General features: G+C 46.2%; 1 protein-coding gene across 1 annotated transcript in view; it reads left to right on the top strand.

Annotated features, from left to right (window-relative positions):
* LOC141146475 (glutathione S-transferase theta-1-like) overlaps positions 1–17,075 on the top strand; it is a 101,969-nt gene extending 84,894 nt beyond the window's left edge. Inside the window, exon 5 of the mRNA XM_073632961.1 lies at positions 16,498–17,075. Within this exon, the coding sequence (XP_073489062.1) occupies positions 16,498–16,716 (219 nt within the window). The 3' untranslated portion in view covers positions 16,717–17,075. The remainder of the gene's footprint in view (positions 1–16,497) is intronic.
* The last annotated feature ends 3,597 nt before the right edge of the window (positions 17,076–20,672 follow it).

Raw genomic sequence — 20,672 nt, 5'->3', positions numbered from 1 at the left:
CACCTTCTTCCAGCCACGTACAAGTCCATGTGTTTCTTGGGACTGATCCCTTAAAGACTGCTGCTGATGCTGAGTGCCAGGCTCCACCTCCATACTGACACAATCCTCCTCCTCCTCCTCGTCCTCTAACCGTGTGATCAGCGGGCACGCAGGAACACTGTCTGGATAAAGGGGGCCTTGAGAGCTAAGGAAGTCCTCCTCTTCCTGCCTCTGTTCTGCCTCAAGTGCCCTGTCCATTATTCCACGCAGAGTGTGCTCCAACAGGTGGACAAGGGGGACAGTGTCATTGATGCATGCACTGTCACTGCTCACCATCCTCGTGGCCTCCTCAAATGGTGACAGGACAGTGCATGCATCCCTGATCATGACCCACTGGCGTGGGGAAAAAAAACAAGCTCCCCTGACCCTGTCCTGATGCCATAGTCACACAAGTACTCATTGATGGCCCTCTGCTGCGTGTGCAGCCGCTGCAGAATGGCCAACGTTGAGTTCCACCTGGTGGGCATGGCACAGATTAGGCGGTTCTTGGGCAGGTTAAACTCCTTTTGGAGGTCTGCCAGCCGAGCACTGGCATTATATGACTGGCGGAAATGCACACAGACTTTCCTGGCCCGCCTCAGGACATCCTGTAAGCCCAAGTACCTGCCCAAGAACCGCTGCACCACCAAGTTAAGGACGTGAGCCAAACAGGGCACATGGGTCATTTGTCCCTGTCGGAGGGCAGAGAGGAGGTTGGTGCCATTGTCGCAAACCACCATTCCTGCCTTAAGTTGGCGTGGCATCAACCACCTCTGAACCTGCCCCTGCAGAGCTGACAGAGCCTCTGCCCCAGTGTGGCTCCTGTCCCCCAAGCACACCAGCTCAAGCACCGCATGGCATCTTTTGGCCTGCATACTTGCGTAGCCCCTTGAACGACTACGGAGCACCACTGGTTCTGAGGACAAAGCACAGGAAGAGGCCATGGAGGAAGAAGAAGAGGAGGGGGTGGAGGAGAGAGGTGTGTCACAATCATTAGTATTTTGGAGGCATGGTGGTGGAACAACCTCCAACACTACTGCACCTTGCCCTGCATCCTTCCCAGCTGCCAGCAGAGTCACCCAATGCGTGGTGAAAACTTAGGTAACGTCCCTGTCCATGCCTGCTGGACCATGAGTCAGCGGTAATGTGCACCTTACCGCTGACCGCCCTGTCCAGCGAGGCATGGATATTGCCTTCCACATGCAGGTAGAGAGCCGGAATAGCCTTCCATGAGAAAAAGTGGCATTTGAGTACCTGCCACTGAGGAACCGCACATTCCACAAACTCACGGAAGGGGGCAGAGTCTACCAGCTGAAAAGGCAGCAGTTGAAGTGCTAGCAATTTTGCCAAGCTAGCATTCAACCGCTGGGCATGTGGATGGCTGGGAGTGAACTTCTTTTGGCGGTGCAGCAGCTGGGGCAGGGAAATTTGCCTGGTGCAATCTGACGTCGGTGTACCGAAAGCAGATTGCCCACAAGTACTTGGCTGTGACACACCTAATTCTACACCTTCATTCCTCTCAGTGCAGGTCTCAGAGACGACTGAAGGTATAGTGGGGTTGGAGATCTCAGCTGATGAGGAGCAAGGAGAGGTCCTCTTTGTTATTTGATGTGGGTCTTTTAGCTACGCTTGCCAATGAACTGCATGGCAGGTCAACATATGTCTGGTCAAGCATGTGGTGCCAAAGCGGGAGATGTTTTGGCCACGCGAGATACGCTTGAGACATATGTTGCAAATAGCAGCGGTGCGATATGATGCACTCATCTCAAAAAAGGCCCACACCAAAGAACTTTTGGGATAACGCGCAGAGACAGCAGCACCCTGCACATGCGGAGCTTTGGGGTGTGATGCAGTCAGTGTGCTGTCCTTAGGCTGGCCCCTGGAGGGCATCCTGCCTCGTTGGTGATGTGCCTCCTCCTCCTCTCTCCTGTCAGGCACCCACGTTGGGTCAGTGACCTCATCATCCCCTCCCTCCTCATCACTGGAACAAACCTGCAAGTATGCTGCAGCAGGGGGAGCATGACTGCCAGATTGCTGTCCTTCTTGGGCACCCCCCAACCGTGCTCACGTTACTGCCTTCATCTAGCTCAGTATCATCATCAGAGCCTTCTAAACACTGGGCATCCTCCTGGAGCATGTACCCAACACTGTGGTCAAGCAGTTCGAGGGACTCCTCAGGAGGACATGGTGGGGCTAGGGAAGGAGACACTGATGCCATTGAGCCGAGGGAAGAGGCCACGTTGGCAGCTGCTTTGCCAGACAAAGAGCCCTGAGCATGGGTGAGAGAGGATGAGGAGGATGAGGACGGCTTGGTCATCCACTCGACCAAGTCTTCCACATGTTGGGGCTCAACACGGCCAGCTGCCAAAAAAAAGGCCAAAGCGTGTCCCGTGGCCACGTGCTGATGAGGATGCACCGTCTCCATGACCAGCACTGTTGCCTCTAGACACAGAGCCTGCTTGCCCTCTTTTATTGGCTTGTGACTGTCTGCCTCTCCTTGTTGGCCTTCCAGACATACTAATGGCCTGTAGCTACACAACTGCCTACCTGTAGTATGAGAACACCACCAACCTTCTACAGGTAGCTTTAGCTGAACATTGTGCAGAGCTCGCCAAAAACTAACTTGTAGCTTATTTTGCTGCCTGAGGTAGTGATAGGATCAGGAAAACACCACCAACCTACTACAGGTAGCTTTAGCTGAACACTGTGCAGAGCGCGCAAAAAACTAACTTGTAGCTTATTTAGCTGCCTGCGGTAGTGATAGGATCAGGAAAACACCACCAACCTTGGACAGGTAGCTTTAGGTGAACACTGTGCAGAGCTCACAAAAAACTAACTTGTAGCTTATTTAGCTGCCTGCAGTAGTGATAGGATTAGGAAAACACCACCAGCCTTCTACAGGTAGCTTTAGCTGAACACTGTGCAGAGCTCGCAAAAAACTAACTTGTAGCTTATTTAGCTGCCTGCAGTAGTGATAGGATCAGGAAAACACCACCAAACTTGTACAGGTAGCTTTAGGTGAACACTGTGCAGAGCTCGCAAAAAACTAACTTGTAGCTTATTTAGCTGCCTGCGGTAGTGATAGGATCAGGAAAACACCACCAACCTTGGACAGGTAGCTTTAGGTGAACACTGTGCAGAGCTCACAAAAAACTAACTTGTAGCTTATTTAGCTGCCTGCAGTAGTGATAGGATCAGGAAAACACCACCAACCTTCTACAGGTAGCTTTAGGTGAACACTGTGCAGAGCTCGCAAAAAACTAACTTGTAGCTTATTTAGCTGCCCGCGGTAGTGATAGGATCAGGAAAACATCACCAACCTTCGACAGGTAGCTTTAGGTGAACACTGTGCAGAGCTCGCAAAAAACTAACTTGTAGCTTATTTAGCTGCCTGCGGTAGTGATAGGATCAGGAAAACACCACCAACCTTCTAAAGGTAGCTTTAGGTGAACACTGTGCAGAGCTTGCAAAAAACTAACTTGTAGCTTATTTAGCTTATCTTTCCTGATAGGATCAGGAAAACACCACCAACCTTTTACAGGTAGCTTTAGGTGAACACTGTGCAGAGCTCACAAAAAAATAACTTGTAGCTTATTTAGCTGCCTGCGGTAGTGATAGGATCAGGAAAAAACCACCAAACTTCTACAGGTAGCTTTAGCTGAACACTGTGCAGAGCTCGCACTACACTAACTTGTAGTTTTAGCTGAACACTGTGCAGAGCTCGCAAAAGATGAACTTGTAGCTTATTTAGCTGCCTGCGGTAGTGATAGCATCAGGAAAACACCACCAACCTTCTACAGGTAGCTTTAGGTGAACACTGTGCAGAGTTCGCAAAAAACTAACTTGTAGCTTATTTAGCTGCCTGCAGTAGTGATAGGATCAGGAAAACACCACCAACCTTGTACAGGTAGCTTTAGGTGAACACTGTGCAGAGCTTGCAAAAAACTAACTTGTAGCTTATTTAGCTGCCCACGGTAGTGATAGGATCAGGAAAACACCACCAACCTTCGACAGGTAGCTTTAGGTGAACACTGTGCAGAGCTCGCAAAAAAATAACTTGTAGCTTATTTAGCTGCCTGCGGTAGTGATAGGATCAGGAAAACACCACCAACCTTCGACAGGTAGCTTTAGGTGAACACTGCGCAGAGCTCACAAAAAACTAACTTGTAGCTTATTTAGCTGCCAGTGGTAGTGATAGGATCAGGAAAACACCACCAACCTTCTACAAGTAGCTTTAGGTGAACACTGTGCAGAGCTCGCAAAAAAATTACTTGTAGCTTATTTAGCTGCCTGCGGTAGTGATAGGATAAGGAAAACACCACCAACCTTCTACAGGTAGCTTTTGGTGAACACTGTGCAGAGCTGGCCAAAAACTAACTTGTAGCTTATTTAGCTGCCTGCAGTAGTGATAGGATCAGGAAAACACCACCAACCTTCTACAGGTAGCTTTAGGTGAACACTGTGCAGAGTTCGCAAAAAACTAACTTGTAGCTTATTTAGCTGCCTGCAGTAGTGATAGGATCAGGAAAACACCACCAACCTTGTACAGGTAGCTTTAGGTGAACACTGTGCAGAGCTCGCAAAAAACTAACTTGTAGCTTATTTAGCTGCCTGCGGTAGTGATAGGATCAGGAAAACACCACCAACCTTGGACAGGTAGCTTTAGGTGAACACTGTGCAGAGCTCACAAAAAACTAACTTGTAGCTTATTTAGCTGCCTGCAGTAGTGATAGGATTAGGAAAACACCACCAGCCTTCTACAGGTAGCTTTAGCTGAACACTGTGCAGAGCTCGCAAAAAACTAACTTGTAGCTTATTTAGCTGCCTGCAGTAGTGATAGGATCAGGAAAACACCACCAAACTTGTACAGGTAGCTTTAGGTGAACACTGTGCAGAGCTCGCAAAAAACTAACTTGTAGCTTATCTAGCTGTCTGCGGTAGTGATAGGATCAGGAAAACACCACCAACCTTCTACAGGTAGCTTTAAGTGAACACTGTGCAGAGCTGGCCAAAAACTAACTTGTAGCTTATTTAGCTGCCTGCGGTAGTGATAGGATCAGGAAAACACCACCAACCTTCTACAGGTAGCTTTAGGTGAACACTGTGCTGAGTTCGCAAAAAACTAACTTGTAGCTTATTTAGCTGCCTGCAGTAGTGATAGGATCAGGAAAACACCACCAACCTTGTACAGGTAGCTTTAGGTGAACACTGTGCAGAGCTTGCAAAAAACTAACTTGTAGCTTATTTAGCTGCCCGCGGTAGTGATAGGATCAGGAAAACACCACCAACCTTCTACAGGTAGCTTTAGGTGAACACTGTGCAGAGCTCGCAAAAAACTAACTTGTAGCTTATTTAGCTGCCTGCGGTAGTGATAGGATCAGGAAAACACCACCAAACTTCTACAGGTAGCTTTAGCTGAACACTGTGCAGAGCTCGCAAAAAACGAACTTGTAGCTTATTTAGCTGCCTGCGGTAGTGATAGGGTCAGGAAAACACCACCAACCTTCGACAGGTAGCTTTAGGTGAACACTGTGCATAGTTCACAGAAAACTAACTTGTAGCTTATTTAGCTGCCTGCGGTAGTGATAGGATCAGGAAAACACCACCAACCTTGGACAGGTAGCTTTAGGTGAACACTGTGCAGAGCTCACAAAAAACTAACTTGTAGCTTATTTAGCTGCATGCAGTAGTGATAGGATCAGGAAAACACCACCAGCCTTCTACAGGTAGCTTTAGGTGAACACTGTGCAGAGCTTGCAAAAAACTAACTTGTAGCTTATTTAGCTGCCTGCAGTAGTGATAGGATCAGGAAAACACCACCAACCTTGTACAGGTAGCTTTAAGTGAACACTGTGCAGAGCTCGCAAAAAACTAACTTGTAGCTTATTTAGCTGCCTGCGGTAGTGATAGGATCAGGAAAACACCACCAACTTTCTACAGGTAGCTTTAGCTGAACACTGTGCAGAGCTCGCACTACACTAACTTGTAGTTTTAGCGGAACACTGCGCAGAGCTAGCAAAAAACTAACTTGTAGCTTATTTAGCTGCCTGCAGTAGTGATAGGATCAGGAAAACACCACCAACCTTCTACAGGTAGCTTTAGGTGAACACTGTGCAGAGCTCGCAAAAAACTAACTTGTAGCTTATTTAGCTGCCTGCGGTAGTGATAGGATCAGGAAAACACCACCAACCTTGGACAGGTAGCTTTAGGTGAACACTGTGCAGAGCTCACAAAAAACTAACTTGTAGCTTATTTAGCTGCCTGCAGTAGTGATAGGATCAGGAAAACACCACCAGCCTTCTACAGGTAGCTTTAAGTGAACACTGTGCAGAGCTGGCCAAAAACTAACTTGTAGCTTATTTAGCTGCCTGCGGTAGTGATAGGATCAGGAAAACACCACCAACCTTCTACAGGTAGCTTTAGGTGAACACTGTGCAGAGTTCGCAAAAAACTAACTTGTAGCTTATTTAGCTGCCTGCAGTAGTGATAGGATCAGGAAAACACCACCAACCTTGTACAGGTAGCTTTAGGTGAACACTGTGCAGAGCTTGCAAAAAACTAACTTGTAGCTTATTTAGCTGCCCGCGGTAGTGATAGGATCAGGAAAACACCACCAACCTTGGACAGGTAGCTTTAGGTGAACACTGTGCAGAGCTCGCAAAAAACTAACTTGTAGCTTATTTAGCTGCCTGCGGTAGTGATAGGTAGGGATGAGCCGAACACCCCCCTGTTCGGTTCGCACCAGAACATGCGAACAGGAAAAAAATTCGTTCGAACATGCGAACGCCGTTAAAGTCTATGGGACACGAACATGAATAATCAAAAGTGCTAATTTTAAAGGCTAATATGCAAGTTATTGTCAATAAAAGTGTTTGGGGACCCGGGTCCTCCCCCAGGGGACATGAATCAATGCAAAAAAAAGTTTTAAAAACGGCCGTTTTTTCAGGAGCAGTGATTTTAATAATGCTTAAAGTCAAACAATAAAAGTGTAATATCCCTTTAAATTTCATACCTGGGGGGTGTCTATAGTATGCCTGTAAAGGGGCGCATGTTTCCCGTGTTTAGAACAGTCTGACAGCAAAGTGACATTTTGAAGGAAAAAACACATTTAAAACTACCGCGGCTATTGCATTGCCGACAATACACATAGAAGTTCATTGATAAAAACGGCATGGGAATTCCCCACAGGGCAACCCAGAACCAAAATTAAAAAAAAAAAATGATGTGGGAGTCCCCCTAAATTCCATACAAGGCCCTTCAGGTCTGGTATGGATATTAAGGGGAACCCCAGCCAAAATTTAAAAAAAAAATTGACGTGGGGTTCCCCCTAAATTCCATACCAGACCCTTCAGGTCTGGTATGGATTTTAAGGGGAACCCCGCGCCAAAAAAAAAAAAAAAAAAAACGGCGTGGGGTCCCCCTAAAAATCCATACCAGACCCTTATCCGAGCACGCAACCTGGCAGGCCGCAGGAAAAGAGGGGGGGACGAGAGTGCGGCCCCCCCCCCTCCTGAACCGTACCAGGCCGCATGCCCTCAACATTGGGAGGGTGCTTTGGGGTAGCCCCCCAAAACACCTTGTCCCCATGTTGATGAAGACAAGGGCCTCATCCCCACAACCCTGGCCGGTGGTTGTGGGGGTCTGCGGGCGGGGGGCTTATCGGAATCTGGAAGCCCCCTTTAACAAGGGGACCCCCAGATCCCGGCCCCCCCCCTGTGTGAAATGGTAAGGGGGTACTTACCCCTACCATTTCACTAAAAAACTGTCAAAAATGTTAAAAATGACAAGAGACAGTTTTTGACAATTCCTTTATTTAAATGCTTCTTCTTTCTTCCTTCATCTTCTTCTTCTTCTGGTTCTTCTGGCTCTTCTGGTTCTTCCTCCGGCGTTCTCGTCCAGCATCTTCTCCGCGGCGTCTTCTATCTTCTTCTCCTCGGGCCGCTCCGCACCCATGGCATGAGGGGGGAGGCTCCCGCTCTTCTCTTCATCTTCTTCTCTTCTTCATCTTCTTCTTCATCTTCTTCTTCTTCTTCTCTTCTTCCTTCTTCTCTTCTTCATGTCTTCTCCGGGCCGCTCCGCAGCCATGCTGTGGCATGGAGGGAGGCTCCCGCTGTGTGACGGCGTCTCTTCGTCTGACGGTTCTTAAATAACGGGGGGCGGGGCCACCCGGTGACCCCGCCCCCCTCTGACGCACGGTGACATGACGGGACTTCCCTGTGGCATTCCCCGTGACGTCACAGGGAAGTCCCTCAAGTCACCGTGCGTCAGAGGGGGGCGGGGTCACCGGATGGCCCCGCCCCCCGTTATTTAAGAACCGTCAGACGAAGAGACGCCATCACACAGCGGGAGCCTCCCTCCATGCCACAGCATGGCTGCGGAGCGGCCCGGAGAAGACATGAAGAAGAGAAGAATGAAGAAGGAAGAAGAGAAGAAGAAGAAGAAGATGAAGAAGAAGATGAAGAAGAGAAGAAGATGAAGAGAAGAGCGGGAGCCTCCCCCCTCATGCCATGGGTGCGGAGCGGCCCGAGGAGAAGAAGATAGAAGACGCCGCGGAGAAGATGCTGGACGAGAACGCCGGAGGAAGAACCAGAAGAGCCAGAAGAACCAGAAGAAGAAGAAGATGAAGGAAGAAAGAAGAAGCATTTAAATAAAGGAATTGTCAAAAACTGTCTCTTGTCATTTTTAACATTTTTGACAGTTTTTTAGTGAAATGGTAGGGGTAAGTACCCCCTTACCATTTCACACAGGGGGGGGGCCGGGATCTGGGGGTCCCCTTGTTAAAGGGGGCTTCCAGATTCCGATAAGCCCCCCGCCCGCAGACCCCCACAACCACCGGCCAGGGTTGTGGGGATGAGGCCCTTGTCTTCATCAACATGGGGACAAGGTGTTTTGGGGGGCTACCCCAAAGCACCCTCCCAATGTTGAGGGCATGTGGCCTGGTACGGTTCAGGAGGGGGGGGGGGCGCACTCTCGTCCCCCCCTCTTTTCCTGCGGCCTGCCAGGTTGCGTGCTCGGATAAGGGTCTGGTATGGATTTTTGGGGGGACCCCACGCCGTTTTTTTTTTTTTTTTTGGCGCGGGGTTCCCCTTAAAATCCATACCAGACCTGAAGGGTCTGGTATGGAATTTAGGGGGAACCCCACGTCAATTTTTTTTTTAAATTTTGGCTGGGGTTCCCCTTAATATCCATACCAGACCTGAAGGGCCTTGTATGGAATTTAGGGGGACCCCCACATCATTTTTTTTTTTTTTATTTTGGTTCGGGGTTGCCCTGTGGGGAATTCCCATGCCGTTTTTATCAATGAACTTCTATGTGTATTGTCGGCAATGCAATAGCCGCGGGTAGTTTTAAATGAGTTTTTTCCTTCCAAATGTCATTTTGCTGTCAGACTGTTCTAAACACAGGAAACATGCGCCCCTTTACAGGCATACTATAGACACCCCCCAGGTACAAAATTTAAAGGGATATTACACTTTTATTGTTTGACTTTAAGCATTAATAAAATCACTGTTCCTGAAAAAACGTCCGTTTTTAAAACTTTTTTTTGCATTGATCCATGTCCCCTGGGGCAGGACCCGGGTCCCCAAACACTTTTTATGACAATAACTTGCATATAAGCCTTTAAAATTAGCACTTTTGATTTCTCCCATAGACTTTTAAAGGGTGTTCCGCGGCATTCGAATTTGCCGCGAACACCCCAAATTGTTCGCTGTTCGGCGAACTTGCGAACAGCCAATGTTCGAGTAGAACATGAGTTCGACTCGAACTCGAAGCTCATCCCTAGTGATAGGATCAGGAAAACACCACCAACCTTCTACAGGTAGCTTTAGCTGAACACTGTGCAGAGCTCGCAAAAAACTAACTTGTAGCTTATTTAGCTGCCTGCAGTAGTGATAGGATCAGGAAAACACCACCAAACTTGTACAGGTAGCTTTAGGTGAACACTATGCAGAGCTCGCAAAAAAACTAACTTGTAGCTTATTTAGCTGCCTGCGGTAGTGATAGGATCAGGAAAACACCACCAACCTTCTACAGGTAGCTTTAGGTGAACACTGTGCAGAGCTGGCCAAAAACTAACTTGTAGCTTATTTAGCTGTCTGTGGTAGTGATAGGATCAGGAAAACACCACCAACCTTCTACAGGTAGCTTTAGGTGAACACTGTGCAGAGTTGGCCAAAAACTAACTTGTAGCTTATTTAGCTGCCTGCGGTAGTGATAGGATCAGGAAAACACCACCAACCTTCTACAGGTAGCTTTAGGTGAACACTGTGCAGAGTTTGCAAAAAACTAACTTGTAGCTTATTTAGCTGCCTGCAGTAGTGATAGGATCAGGAAAACACCACCAACCTTCTACAGGTAGCTTTAGGTGAACACTGTGCAGAGCTGGCCAAAAACTAACTTGTAGCTTATTTAGCTGTCTGTGGTAGTGATAGGATCAGGAAAACACCACCAACCTTCTACAGGTAGCTTTAGGTGAACACTGTGCAGAGTTGGCCAAAAACTAACTTGTAGCTTATTTAGCTGCCTGCGGTAGTGATAGGATCAGGAAAACACCACCAACCTTCTACAGGTAGCTTTAGGTGAACACTGTGCAGAGTTTGCAAAAAACTAACTTGTAGCTTATTTAGCTGCCTGCAGTAGTGATAGGATCAGGAAAACACCACCAACCTTGTACAGGTAGCTTTAGCTGAACACTGTGCAGAGCTTGCAAAAAAATAACTTGTAGCTTATTTAGCTGCCTGCGGTAGTGATAGGATCAGGAAAACACCACCAACCTTCTACAGGTAGCTTTTGGTGAACACTGTGCAGAGCTCGCAAAAAACTAACTTGTAGCTTATTTAGCTGCCTGCGGTAGTGATAGGATCAGGAAAACACCACCAAACTTCTACAGGTAGCTTTAGCTGAACACTGTGCAGAGCTCGCACTACACTAACTTGTAGTTTTAGCTGAACACTGTGCAGAGCTCGCAAAAAACGAACTTGTAGCTTATTTAGCTGCCTGCGGTAGTGATAGGATCAGGAAAACACCACCAACCTTCTACAGGTAGCTTTAGGTGAACACTGTGCAGAGCTCGCAAAAAACTAACTTGTAGCTTATTTAGCTGCCTGCGGTAGTGATAGGATCAGGAAAACACCACCAACCTTCTACAGGTAGCTTTAGGTGAACACTGTGCAGAGCTGGCCAAAAACTAACTTGTAGCTTATTTAGCTGCCTGCGGTAGTGATAGGATCAGGAAAACACCACCAACCTTCTACAGGTAGCTTTAGGTGAACACTGTGCAGAGCTCGCAAAAAAATAACTTGTAGCTTATTTAGCTGCCTGCAGTAGTGATAGGATCAGGAAAACACCACCTACCTTCTACAGGTAGCTTTAGGTGAACACTGTGCAGAGCTCGCACTACACTAACTTGTAGTTTTAGCTGAACACTGTGCAGAACTCGCAAAAAACTAACTTGTAGCTTATTTAGCTGCCTGCGGTAGTGATAGGATCAGGAAAACACCACCAACCTTCTACAGGTAGCTTTAGGTGAACACTGTGCAGAGCTCGCAAAAAACTAACTTGTAGCTTATTTAGCTGCCTGCGGTAGTGATAGGATCAGGAAAACACCACCAACCTTGGACAGGTAACTTTAGGTGAACACTGTGCAGAGCTCACAAAAAACTAACTTGTAGCTTATTTAGCTGCATGCGGTAGTGATAGGATCAGGAAAACACCACCAGCCTTCTACAGGTAGCTTTAGCTGAACACTGTGCAGAGCTTGCAAAAAACTAACTTGTAGCTTATTTAGCTGTCTGCGGTAGTGATAGGATCAGGAAAACACCACCAATCTTCTACAGGTAGCTTTAGGTGAACACTGTGCAGAGCTGGCCAAAAACTAACTTGTAGCCTATTTAGCTGTCTGCGGTAGTAATAGGATCAGGAAAACACGACCAACCTTCTACAGGTATCTTTAGCTGAACACTGTGCAGAGCTCGCAAAAAAATAACTTGTAGCTTATTTAGCTGCCTACGGTAGTGATAGGATCAGGAAAACACCACCAACTTTCTACAGGTAGCTTTAGCTGAACATTGTGCAGAGCTCGCACTATACTAACTTGTAGTTTTAGCTGAACACTGTGCAGAGCTCGCAAAAAACGAACTTGTAGCTTATTTAGCTGCCTGCGGTAGTGATAGGATCAGGAAAATACCACCAAGCTTCTACAGGTAGCTTTAGGTGAACACTGTGCAGAGCTCACAAAACACTAACTTTTAGCTTATTTAGCTGCCTGCGGTAGTGATAGGATCAGGAAGACACACCAACCACAGTGTTCAGCTTTAGCTGAACACTGTGCAGAGGTCACACTACACTAACTTGTAGTTTTAGCTGAACACTCTTCAGAGGACACACTACACTAACTTGTAGCTTTAGCTGAACACTGTGCAGAGGTCGCACTACACTAACTTGTAGTTTTAGCTTTATCACTGTGAGGAGGACGCACTACACCAACTTGTAGCTTTAGCTGAACACTGTGAGGAGGACACACTACCCTAACTTGTAGCTTTAGCTGAACACTGTGCAGAGGTCACACTAAACTAACTTGTAGCTTTAGCTGAACACTGTGAGGAGGACGCACTACACTAACTGTAAATAGTCTAGCTGCCTGACTGTGGTACTAATAGGATCAAAAGAACACCAGCAATTTTCTTCAGGTAGCTGTAATTACTGTAACAAGTCAAGCCTGCCTTCAGTAGGAAGATAACAGGAACGGATCAGGAAAACACCACCAACCTTCTACAGGTAGCTTTAGGTGAACACTGTGCAGAGCTGGCCAAAAACGAACTTGTAGCTTATTTAGCTGTCTGCGGTAGTGATAGGATCAAGAAAATGCGACCAACCTTCTACAGGTAGTTTTAGCTGAACACTGTGCAGAGCTTGCAAAAAAATAACTTGTAGCTTTTTTAGCTGCCTGCGGTAGTGATAGGATCAAGAAAACACCACCAACCTTCTACAGGTAGCTTTAGCTGAACATTGTGCAGAGCTCGCACTATACTAACTTGTAGTTTTAGCTGAACACTGTGCAGAGCTTGCAAAAAACTAACTTGTAGCTTATTTAGCTTCCTGCGGTAGTGATAGGTTCAGGAAAACACCACCAACCTTCTACAGGTAGCTTTAGGTGAACACTGTGAGGAGGACACACTACCCTAACTTGTAGCTTTAGCTGAACACTGTGCAGAGGTCACACTAAACTAACTTGTAGCTTTAGCTGAACACTGTGAGGAGGACGCACTACACTAACTGTAAATAGTCTAGCTGCCTGACTGTGGTACTAATAGGATCAAAAGAACACCAGCAATTTTCTTCAGGTAGCTGTAAATACTGTAACAAGACAAGCCTGCCTTCAGTAGGAAGATAACAGGAACGGATCTAGTTAAACTGAATACAGTGTATATATACACACACAATATATATATATACACACACAACACCTGGGATGCATATATATACACAATACACTGTAAGTGCAGCTAACTCACTGACTGTCCTGCCTAATCTAGCTAACTCAAATGAAATGACCCTGTCTCTCTCTCTCTCTCTAAGCATGCCGGAACACACTACACAGGGCCGCCGTGTAGGCGGCTTTATATAGTGTTGGGCGTGTTCTAAACCCCCTGAGCCATAATTGGCCAAAGCCACCCTGGCTTTGGCCAATTACAGCTCTCTCTACTGACGGCGCTGTGATTGGCCAAGCATGCAGGTCATAGTGCATGCTTGGCCAATCATCAGCCAGCAATGCACTGCGATGCCGCAGCGAATTATGGGCCGTGACGCGCCACACGAATTTGGCGCGAACGGTCCATGTCGTTCGCTATTTGTCGAACGATCGAACAGACGATGTTCGAGTTGAACATGGGTTTGACTTCAACACGAAGCTCATCCCTAACCAGCAATTGTCTTCAGGTAGCTTTAGGTGCACACTGTGCAGAGGATACAGTACACTAACTGTAAATACTGCAGCTGCCTGCCTGTGGTATTAATAGGATCAGAAGAACACCAGCAATTGTCTTCAGGTAGCTTTAGGTGCACACTGTGCAGGGGACACAGTACACTAAATGTAAATCCTGCAGCTGCCTGCCTGTGGTATTAATAGGATCAGAACACCAGCAATTGTATTCAGGTAGCTTTAGGTGCACACTGTGCAGAGGACACAGTACACTAATGCCCTGTACACACGGTCGGACATTGATCGGACATTCCGACAACAAAATCCATGGATTTTTTCCGACGGATGTTGGCTCAAACTTGTCTTGCATACACACGGTCACACAAAGTTGTTGAAAAATCCGATCATTCTAAATGCGATGACGTAAAACACGTACGTCGGGACTATAAACGGGGCAGTAGCCAATAGCTTTTGTCTCTTAATTTATTCTGAGCATGCGTGGCACTTTGTGCATCGGATTTGCGTACACACGTTTGGAATTTCCGACAATGGATTTTGTTGTTGGAAAATTTTATAGCCTGCTCTCAAACTTTGTGTGTCGGAAATTCCGATGGAAAACGTGTGATGGAGCCCACACACGGTCGGAATTTCCGACAACAAGGTCCTATCGCACATTTTCCGTCGGAAAATCCGACCGTGTGTGCAGGGCATAACTGTAAATACTGCAGCTGCCTGCCTGTGGTATTAATAGGATCAGAACACCAGCAACTGTCTTCAGGTAGCTTTAGGTGAACACTGTGCAGAGGACACAGTACACTAACTATAAATACTGCAGCTGCCTGCTTGTGGTATTAATAGGATCAGAACACCAGCAATTGTCTTCAGGTAGCTTTAGGTGCACACTGTGCAGAGGACACAGTACACTAACCGTAAATACTGTAAAAACACCTGCCTGTCAGTATATTAGGAATAGAATAACAGGAAAGGATCTAACTAAACTGAATACAGTGTATATATATATATATATATATATATATATATATATATATATATATATATATATATATATATATGCAGGTCATAGTGCATGCTTGGCCAATCATCAGCCAGCAATGCACTGCGATGCCACAATGAATTATGGGCCGTGACGCACCACTCGAATTTGGGACGAACGGCTCATAACGTTCACAATTTGATGAACAATCGAACAGGCGATATTCAAGTCGAACATGGGTTCGAATCAAACTCGAAGCTCATCCCTATCCACCAGTAAGACCCCTTTCACACTGCGGGCGTTTTTCAGGCGCTACAGAGCTAAAAATAGCATCTGCATAGCGCCTGAATAAAGCGGCTCCATTCACTCCAGGGCTTTCACCCTGGAGCGGTGCGCTGGCAGGGCGTCACAAAAAGTCCTGCCAGCAGCTTCTTTGGAGCTGTGAAGGAGCGGTGAACTCACCGCTCCTCCACCGCTGCTCCCCATTGAAATCAATGGGGAAGCGCTGCGATACCACCGGCAAAACGCCACTCCGGCCGTGTTTTGTGGGTGGATTTAACCCCTTTTCGGCCGCTAGTGGGGGGCTAAAGCCGCCCTGCTAGAGGCTGAATAGTGCCACTAAAACGGCGGTAAAGTGGCGCTAAAAATAGCGCCGCTTTACCGCTGATGCCCTAGGCGGCTCGGTGTGAAAGGGGTCTACTTGTAAATATATTTATACAAAAAGAACATTAATAGTAAAATATATTCCAGAATTTATTAACAGCACAAATAAAATGCATTCACATTGCAGCTAGTAAACTTCCTGTGGTTGCAGGAAAGAAATTTGCACCGTGTATGGCCTGCCTTACTGGTCCCATGACAGCAGATCTAGAATGAAAGGAGTTATTGTTACCAGAATAGGAGGACACATACCATACTAACCTGACATTGGTTCTAACCCTTCCCCATTTTACTGAGAAATATGTATATTGTTTCAGTATGTATTCAAGCTGGAGAGCACAGACTACTATAAAAGCCTGATCCCTCTATCCCTTGCTAGCTCTGTCCAAAGCTAAAAAAATGTAATGAAGTTCAGTTTTAGTAAGGCTTTGCTAAGGCCTAATTAATGCATCTAGAATAAAACCAAATGGCATTTTCTAAATTCCTTATGATATGTACATTTCACCTGGATTAGCACCCTACAGCATAACTCCACCTATGTGATAAAAAACACCATTCTTTGACAACCAGTCTACCAACGCTACTCTTCTTGGTGGTCTCTGGCCAATCTTGTTGCCACCACTCTAGCTTTTATCATCACTTATACTGTACATCAGGATGGAATGTGGATGCTGCTAGAAGCATTTATCCACATTCCTTCATTAATGAGTAAAGACTGGGACACCACCTGTTGTAGGTGCAGTTGTTGTGTAGCTGTGTAGCTGCTGTGTTTGAAATTATATTTTAAAAATGTTGCAGAATATGGGGGGGGGGGTGGGGGGGTCAGTATCTTTTTTAATTTAATAGCCAGAACTCTGAAATAAAAAGTAGACAGAAGGTGATTCAGCAATTCTTTGTTTTGTAGGTAGTTGCAAGTGGGGTTCCAGTGTTTGAACAAAGGCCAAAGCTCGAAGCCTGGAAACAAAGAGTAGAAGAAGCATTGGGTCCAGAAGTCTTCAAAGAGGCACATGAGGACATTCTCAATGTCAAGGAGCAACAGCTTAATTCTTTGTCTCCTGAAGTTAAAGAGCAATTTAAAGGAAGACTTCGTCTTTTTACAAATTGTGGAATGTGGCTCTGTTAAGCAAAGTAAGATCCATATATTAAGCCAAGGATGACATGAAATTAAATACTATAAAGCCTTTGTGCCTTCAGTTAATGTGATCATTTATAATGAATACTGGCAAAATGTAATGGAATTTTCAGCAGAATTTGATGAAAATAATTTTGCTAACATTTATAATCAAATCATCTATGATTACATGCATAGCAATAAAATATATTTTTCTTATTTAATACAGATGTTTCAAATCTACAAGAAGTAAATCACTGTATACATGTAATATAAAAAATCCTGCTTTGAGTCATCCAATTACTCCAGTCAGTTTTTGCTTTTATAATAGATGCTCTGTGCTTATAGTTACATAATTGGTAAGGTTGAATAAAGACAGTCTTTCCAGTTCAATATGTGTGGGTGTGTATGCCTTTAATGTATGTCTCTAACACTTTCCACATCCTTGTATTTTGGTTACACTAAGAAGCCTATTTAAAAGTTTTTTTTTTTAAATTGCTGACACTTCCTTCCTGGTGATACCACTGATTGTGGAAGGGAGTTCCACATCCTTATTGTTCTAACAGTAAACCCCTTACCCAGTTTAAGATTAAACCGCTACTCGTCCAACTTCATAGAGTGACCATGTGTCAACTTGAGCAACCTGAGACTAAACAGTTTTCTCCCTATGCTAGAATCACCATTTAGATATTTATATATTGAGATCATATCTCCTTTTAAAAGAGAAGCATGGGTTTGTATTTTTTTTTTAGAATCATACTTACCTCTGTGGATGCAGTATGCTGCATCTGTCCCCGGCGCTTCTGCACTGAGAACATCATTTGGATCTGACAGTTCCCTGAGCAAAGAGCTGTAGACTGTCAGTCACAGCACTCTGCTCTTCTTCCTCCTCGCTCATTGGAGTGTTGGACTGTGGAGGGGGCGGGGGCTCTCTGAGAGGCTAAGCGGGGTGTCAGTCCAGGCACCTGGTGCATCCAGACTCCCATTGTCAGGATGACTTCAGTCCGCTCTCTGCTGAAAACTGGTCACAGGAGTGCAAAACGAATAGCACTCCTGTGATCTATAGGAGAAGTACAAACAAGCTTTGGCTGGACTTCTCCTTAAAGTGTCTCTTCTCCAGGGAAAACAAGCTTAATGTGCATAGCCTTTCCTCATAACTGAGGTCCTCCAGCCCCCTTATTAGTTTAGTTGCCCTTTTCTGAACTCTCTCCAATTCAAGCACATCTTTCCTGAGCACTGGAGACCAGAAGTGGATGGTATACTCAAGATGTAGCCAAACCAGAGTTTGTAAAGTGGTAGAATTATAGATTTATCTATTAAGTATATCCTTTTACAGTTTTATAAGACATGTCCATGTTAGCAAACACACTCACTGGAAATGGTCTAATTTGAGTTAAAATGCATGCCCTTTCTGTCTATTAGCCAAGAACATGCATATATCAAATTAGTACACATGATAAAATCTGGAGATTACAGAGCACTATTTGATGCCTGGTATTGGAATAAAGCATTGAGCCAAATTATTCAATACAAAAACTCAAATAATATTGTTTTTTTTACTGCACCCAATGGACCTTGATCAATTTATCTGGCTATTTTTGGTGTCATTGCCAGGGCCGTCTTTAACGCAGGGTAAAAGGGGCAGCTGCCCTGGGTCCAGTCATTGTTGGGGGGCCCAAAGCATTTGCCCCCTCTCACTGCTGTCCTCCAGCAGAGGAACATTGCTTTTATATTTGACAGAGCTCCTCCCCCAGTGTCTGTTAAGAACCCTCCCTGTTCCACACATTGATCTCTATGAGAGCAGAGGAGGGAAGGGATGGGGCATATACACAGGCGGACACTTCTCCAGAGACCAGTAGCCTGCACAGACATGCTGTGAGTTGAGTAGCTGCTCTTCTGCAGCACCACTCTGTTGTTTTCTAGGTGGTGGGGGGGGGGAGATTTGTACTGGGGGGTTAGCTCTGAACTGGAATCTGAGGGGAGGAGACCTTTGTACTTGGGGAGGAGAACTTAGATGTACATCACACCCCTCAACCATGCATTCTAAACATGGCGCATCCCTCAACTCTGCACTCTGTACATAATGCACCTCTCAACCCTCCACTCTGCACATAGTGTACCCTCAACTCTGCTTATAGTTTACCCGTCAACTCTGCACATAGTGCACCCTCAATCCTGTACTCTGCACATAGTGCATCCCTCTTTTATTCACTCTGTACATAGCGTACTCCTCAAGCCCTCAACCCTGTACTCTGCACATAGCACACCCCTCAACTCTGCACTCTGTACATAGCACATCCCTCAACCCTGCACTCTGTACATAGCACACCCCATCAACTCTGCACTCTGTACAAAACGCATCCCTCAACCCTGCACTCTGTGCATAGCACACCCTCTTAACTATGCATTCTTTATGTAGCGCACCATTCAACCCTGCACTCTGTATGTAGAACTACACTTCACTCTGTACGCAGTGCACCCCTCAACCCTGCACTCTGTAAATAGTGCAGCCCTTAACCCTGCACTCTGTACATAGCGCACCCCATCAACCCTGCACTCTGTACAAAACGCACCCCTCAACCCTGTACTCTGTACTTAGGGCACCCTTCAACTATGCACTCTGTGCGTAGCTCACTCCTCAACTATGCACTTTGTACATAGCACACTCCTGCACTCTGTGCGTAGTGCACACTACAACAATGCATCCTGTACATAGCTCACCCCTCAACTCTGCACTATGTACTCTGTATGTAGTGCACTCCTCAACCCTGTACTCTGTACATAGCGCACCCATGAACCCTGCACTCTGTACATAGCGCACCCCTGGACCCTGCATTCTGTACATAGCGCACCCCCTTAACCCCGCACTCTGCACATAGTGCACCCCTGTACCCTGCACTCTGTACATTGTGCACCCCTGTACCCTGCATTCTGCACATAGAGCTCCCTATAACCCTGCACTCTGTACATACTGTACATAGCGCACTCCTGAACCCTGCACGCTGTACATAGGGCACCCCTGAACGCTGCATCCTGTACATAGCGCACCCCTCAACCCTGCACTCTGCACATATGCACCCCTTTATCCTGCCCTTTGTACATAGTGCATCCCTGAACCCTGCACTCTGCACATAGCACACCCCTGAACTCTGCACTCTGCACATAGCACACCCCTGAACCCTGTATTCTGCACATAGCGCACCCCTGCACCCTGCACTCTGTACATAACCCATCACTTAACCCTGCACTCTGTACACAGCGCATTCCTCAATCCTACACTCCATACAAAGCGCACCCCTCAACCCTGCATCCTGTACGTAACGCACCCCTCAACCTTGTACTCCATACAAAGTGCACCTCTCAATCCTACACTCTGTACTTAGCGCACCCTTCAACTATGATTCTGTACTTAGCTCACCCCTCAACCCTGCACTCTGTATGTAGCTCAACCCTGCAGTCTGTATATAGCTCACGCCTCAACCCTGCACTCTGTACATAACTCACTCCTCAAACTTACACTCTGTATGTAATGCACTCTTCAATCCTGCACTTTGTACATAGCACACTCCTCAACCCTGCACGCTGTATGTAGTGCACTCCTCAACCCTGCACTCTGTATGTAGCGCACTCTTCTGTATATTGTTCTCTCCTGAACTCCTGGTATGTAACAATGCTTCAGTGTTAGTGCAGTTTGGCCACACCCACAATTTGATGCAGAGGTAATGATGTGCAGTAGCCTCTAGCAACCAATAAGTGAACAGTAATGATCTGCTGTAATCTCTAGCAACCAATCAGTGAGCAATAATGATTAGCAGTAACATCTAGAAACCAATCAGTTAGCAGTAATGATCTATGGTAACCTTTAGCAACCAATAAGTGAGCGGTAATGATGTGCAGTAACCTCTAGCAACCAATCAGTGAGCAGTAATGATATGTTATAAACTCTGGCAACCACAATCACATTCGCT

Source organism: Aquarana catesbeiana, linkage group LG01, assembly GCF_042186555.1.
Source record: "Aquarana catesbeiana isolate 2022-GZ linkage group LG01, ASM4218655v1, whole genome shotgun sequence".
In the NCBI taxonomy this organism is placed as follows: domain Eukaryota; kingdom Metazoa; phylum Chordata; class Amphibia; order Anura; family Ranidae; genus Aquarana; species Aquarana catesbeiana.
The sequence above is the reverse complement of the archived record's forward strand: the minus strand, read 5'-3'. Positions and strand labels throughout refer to the sequence as shown.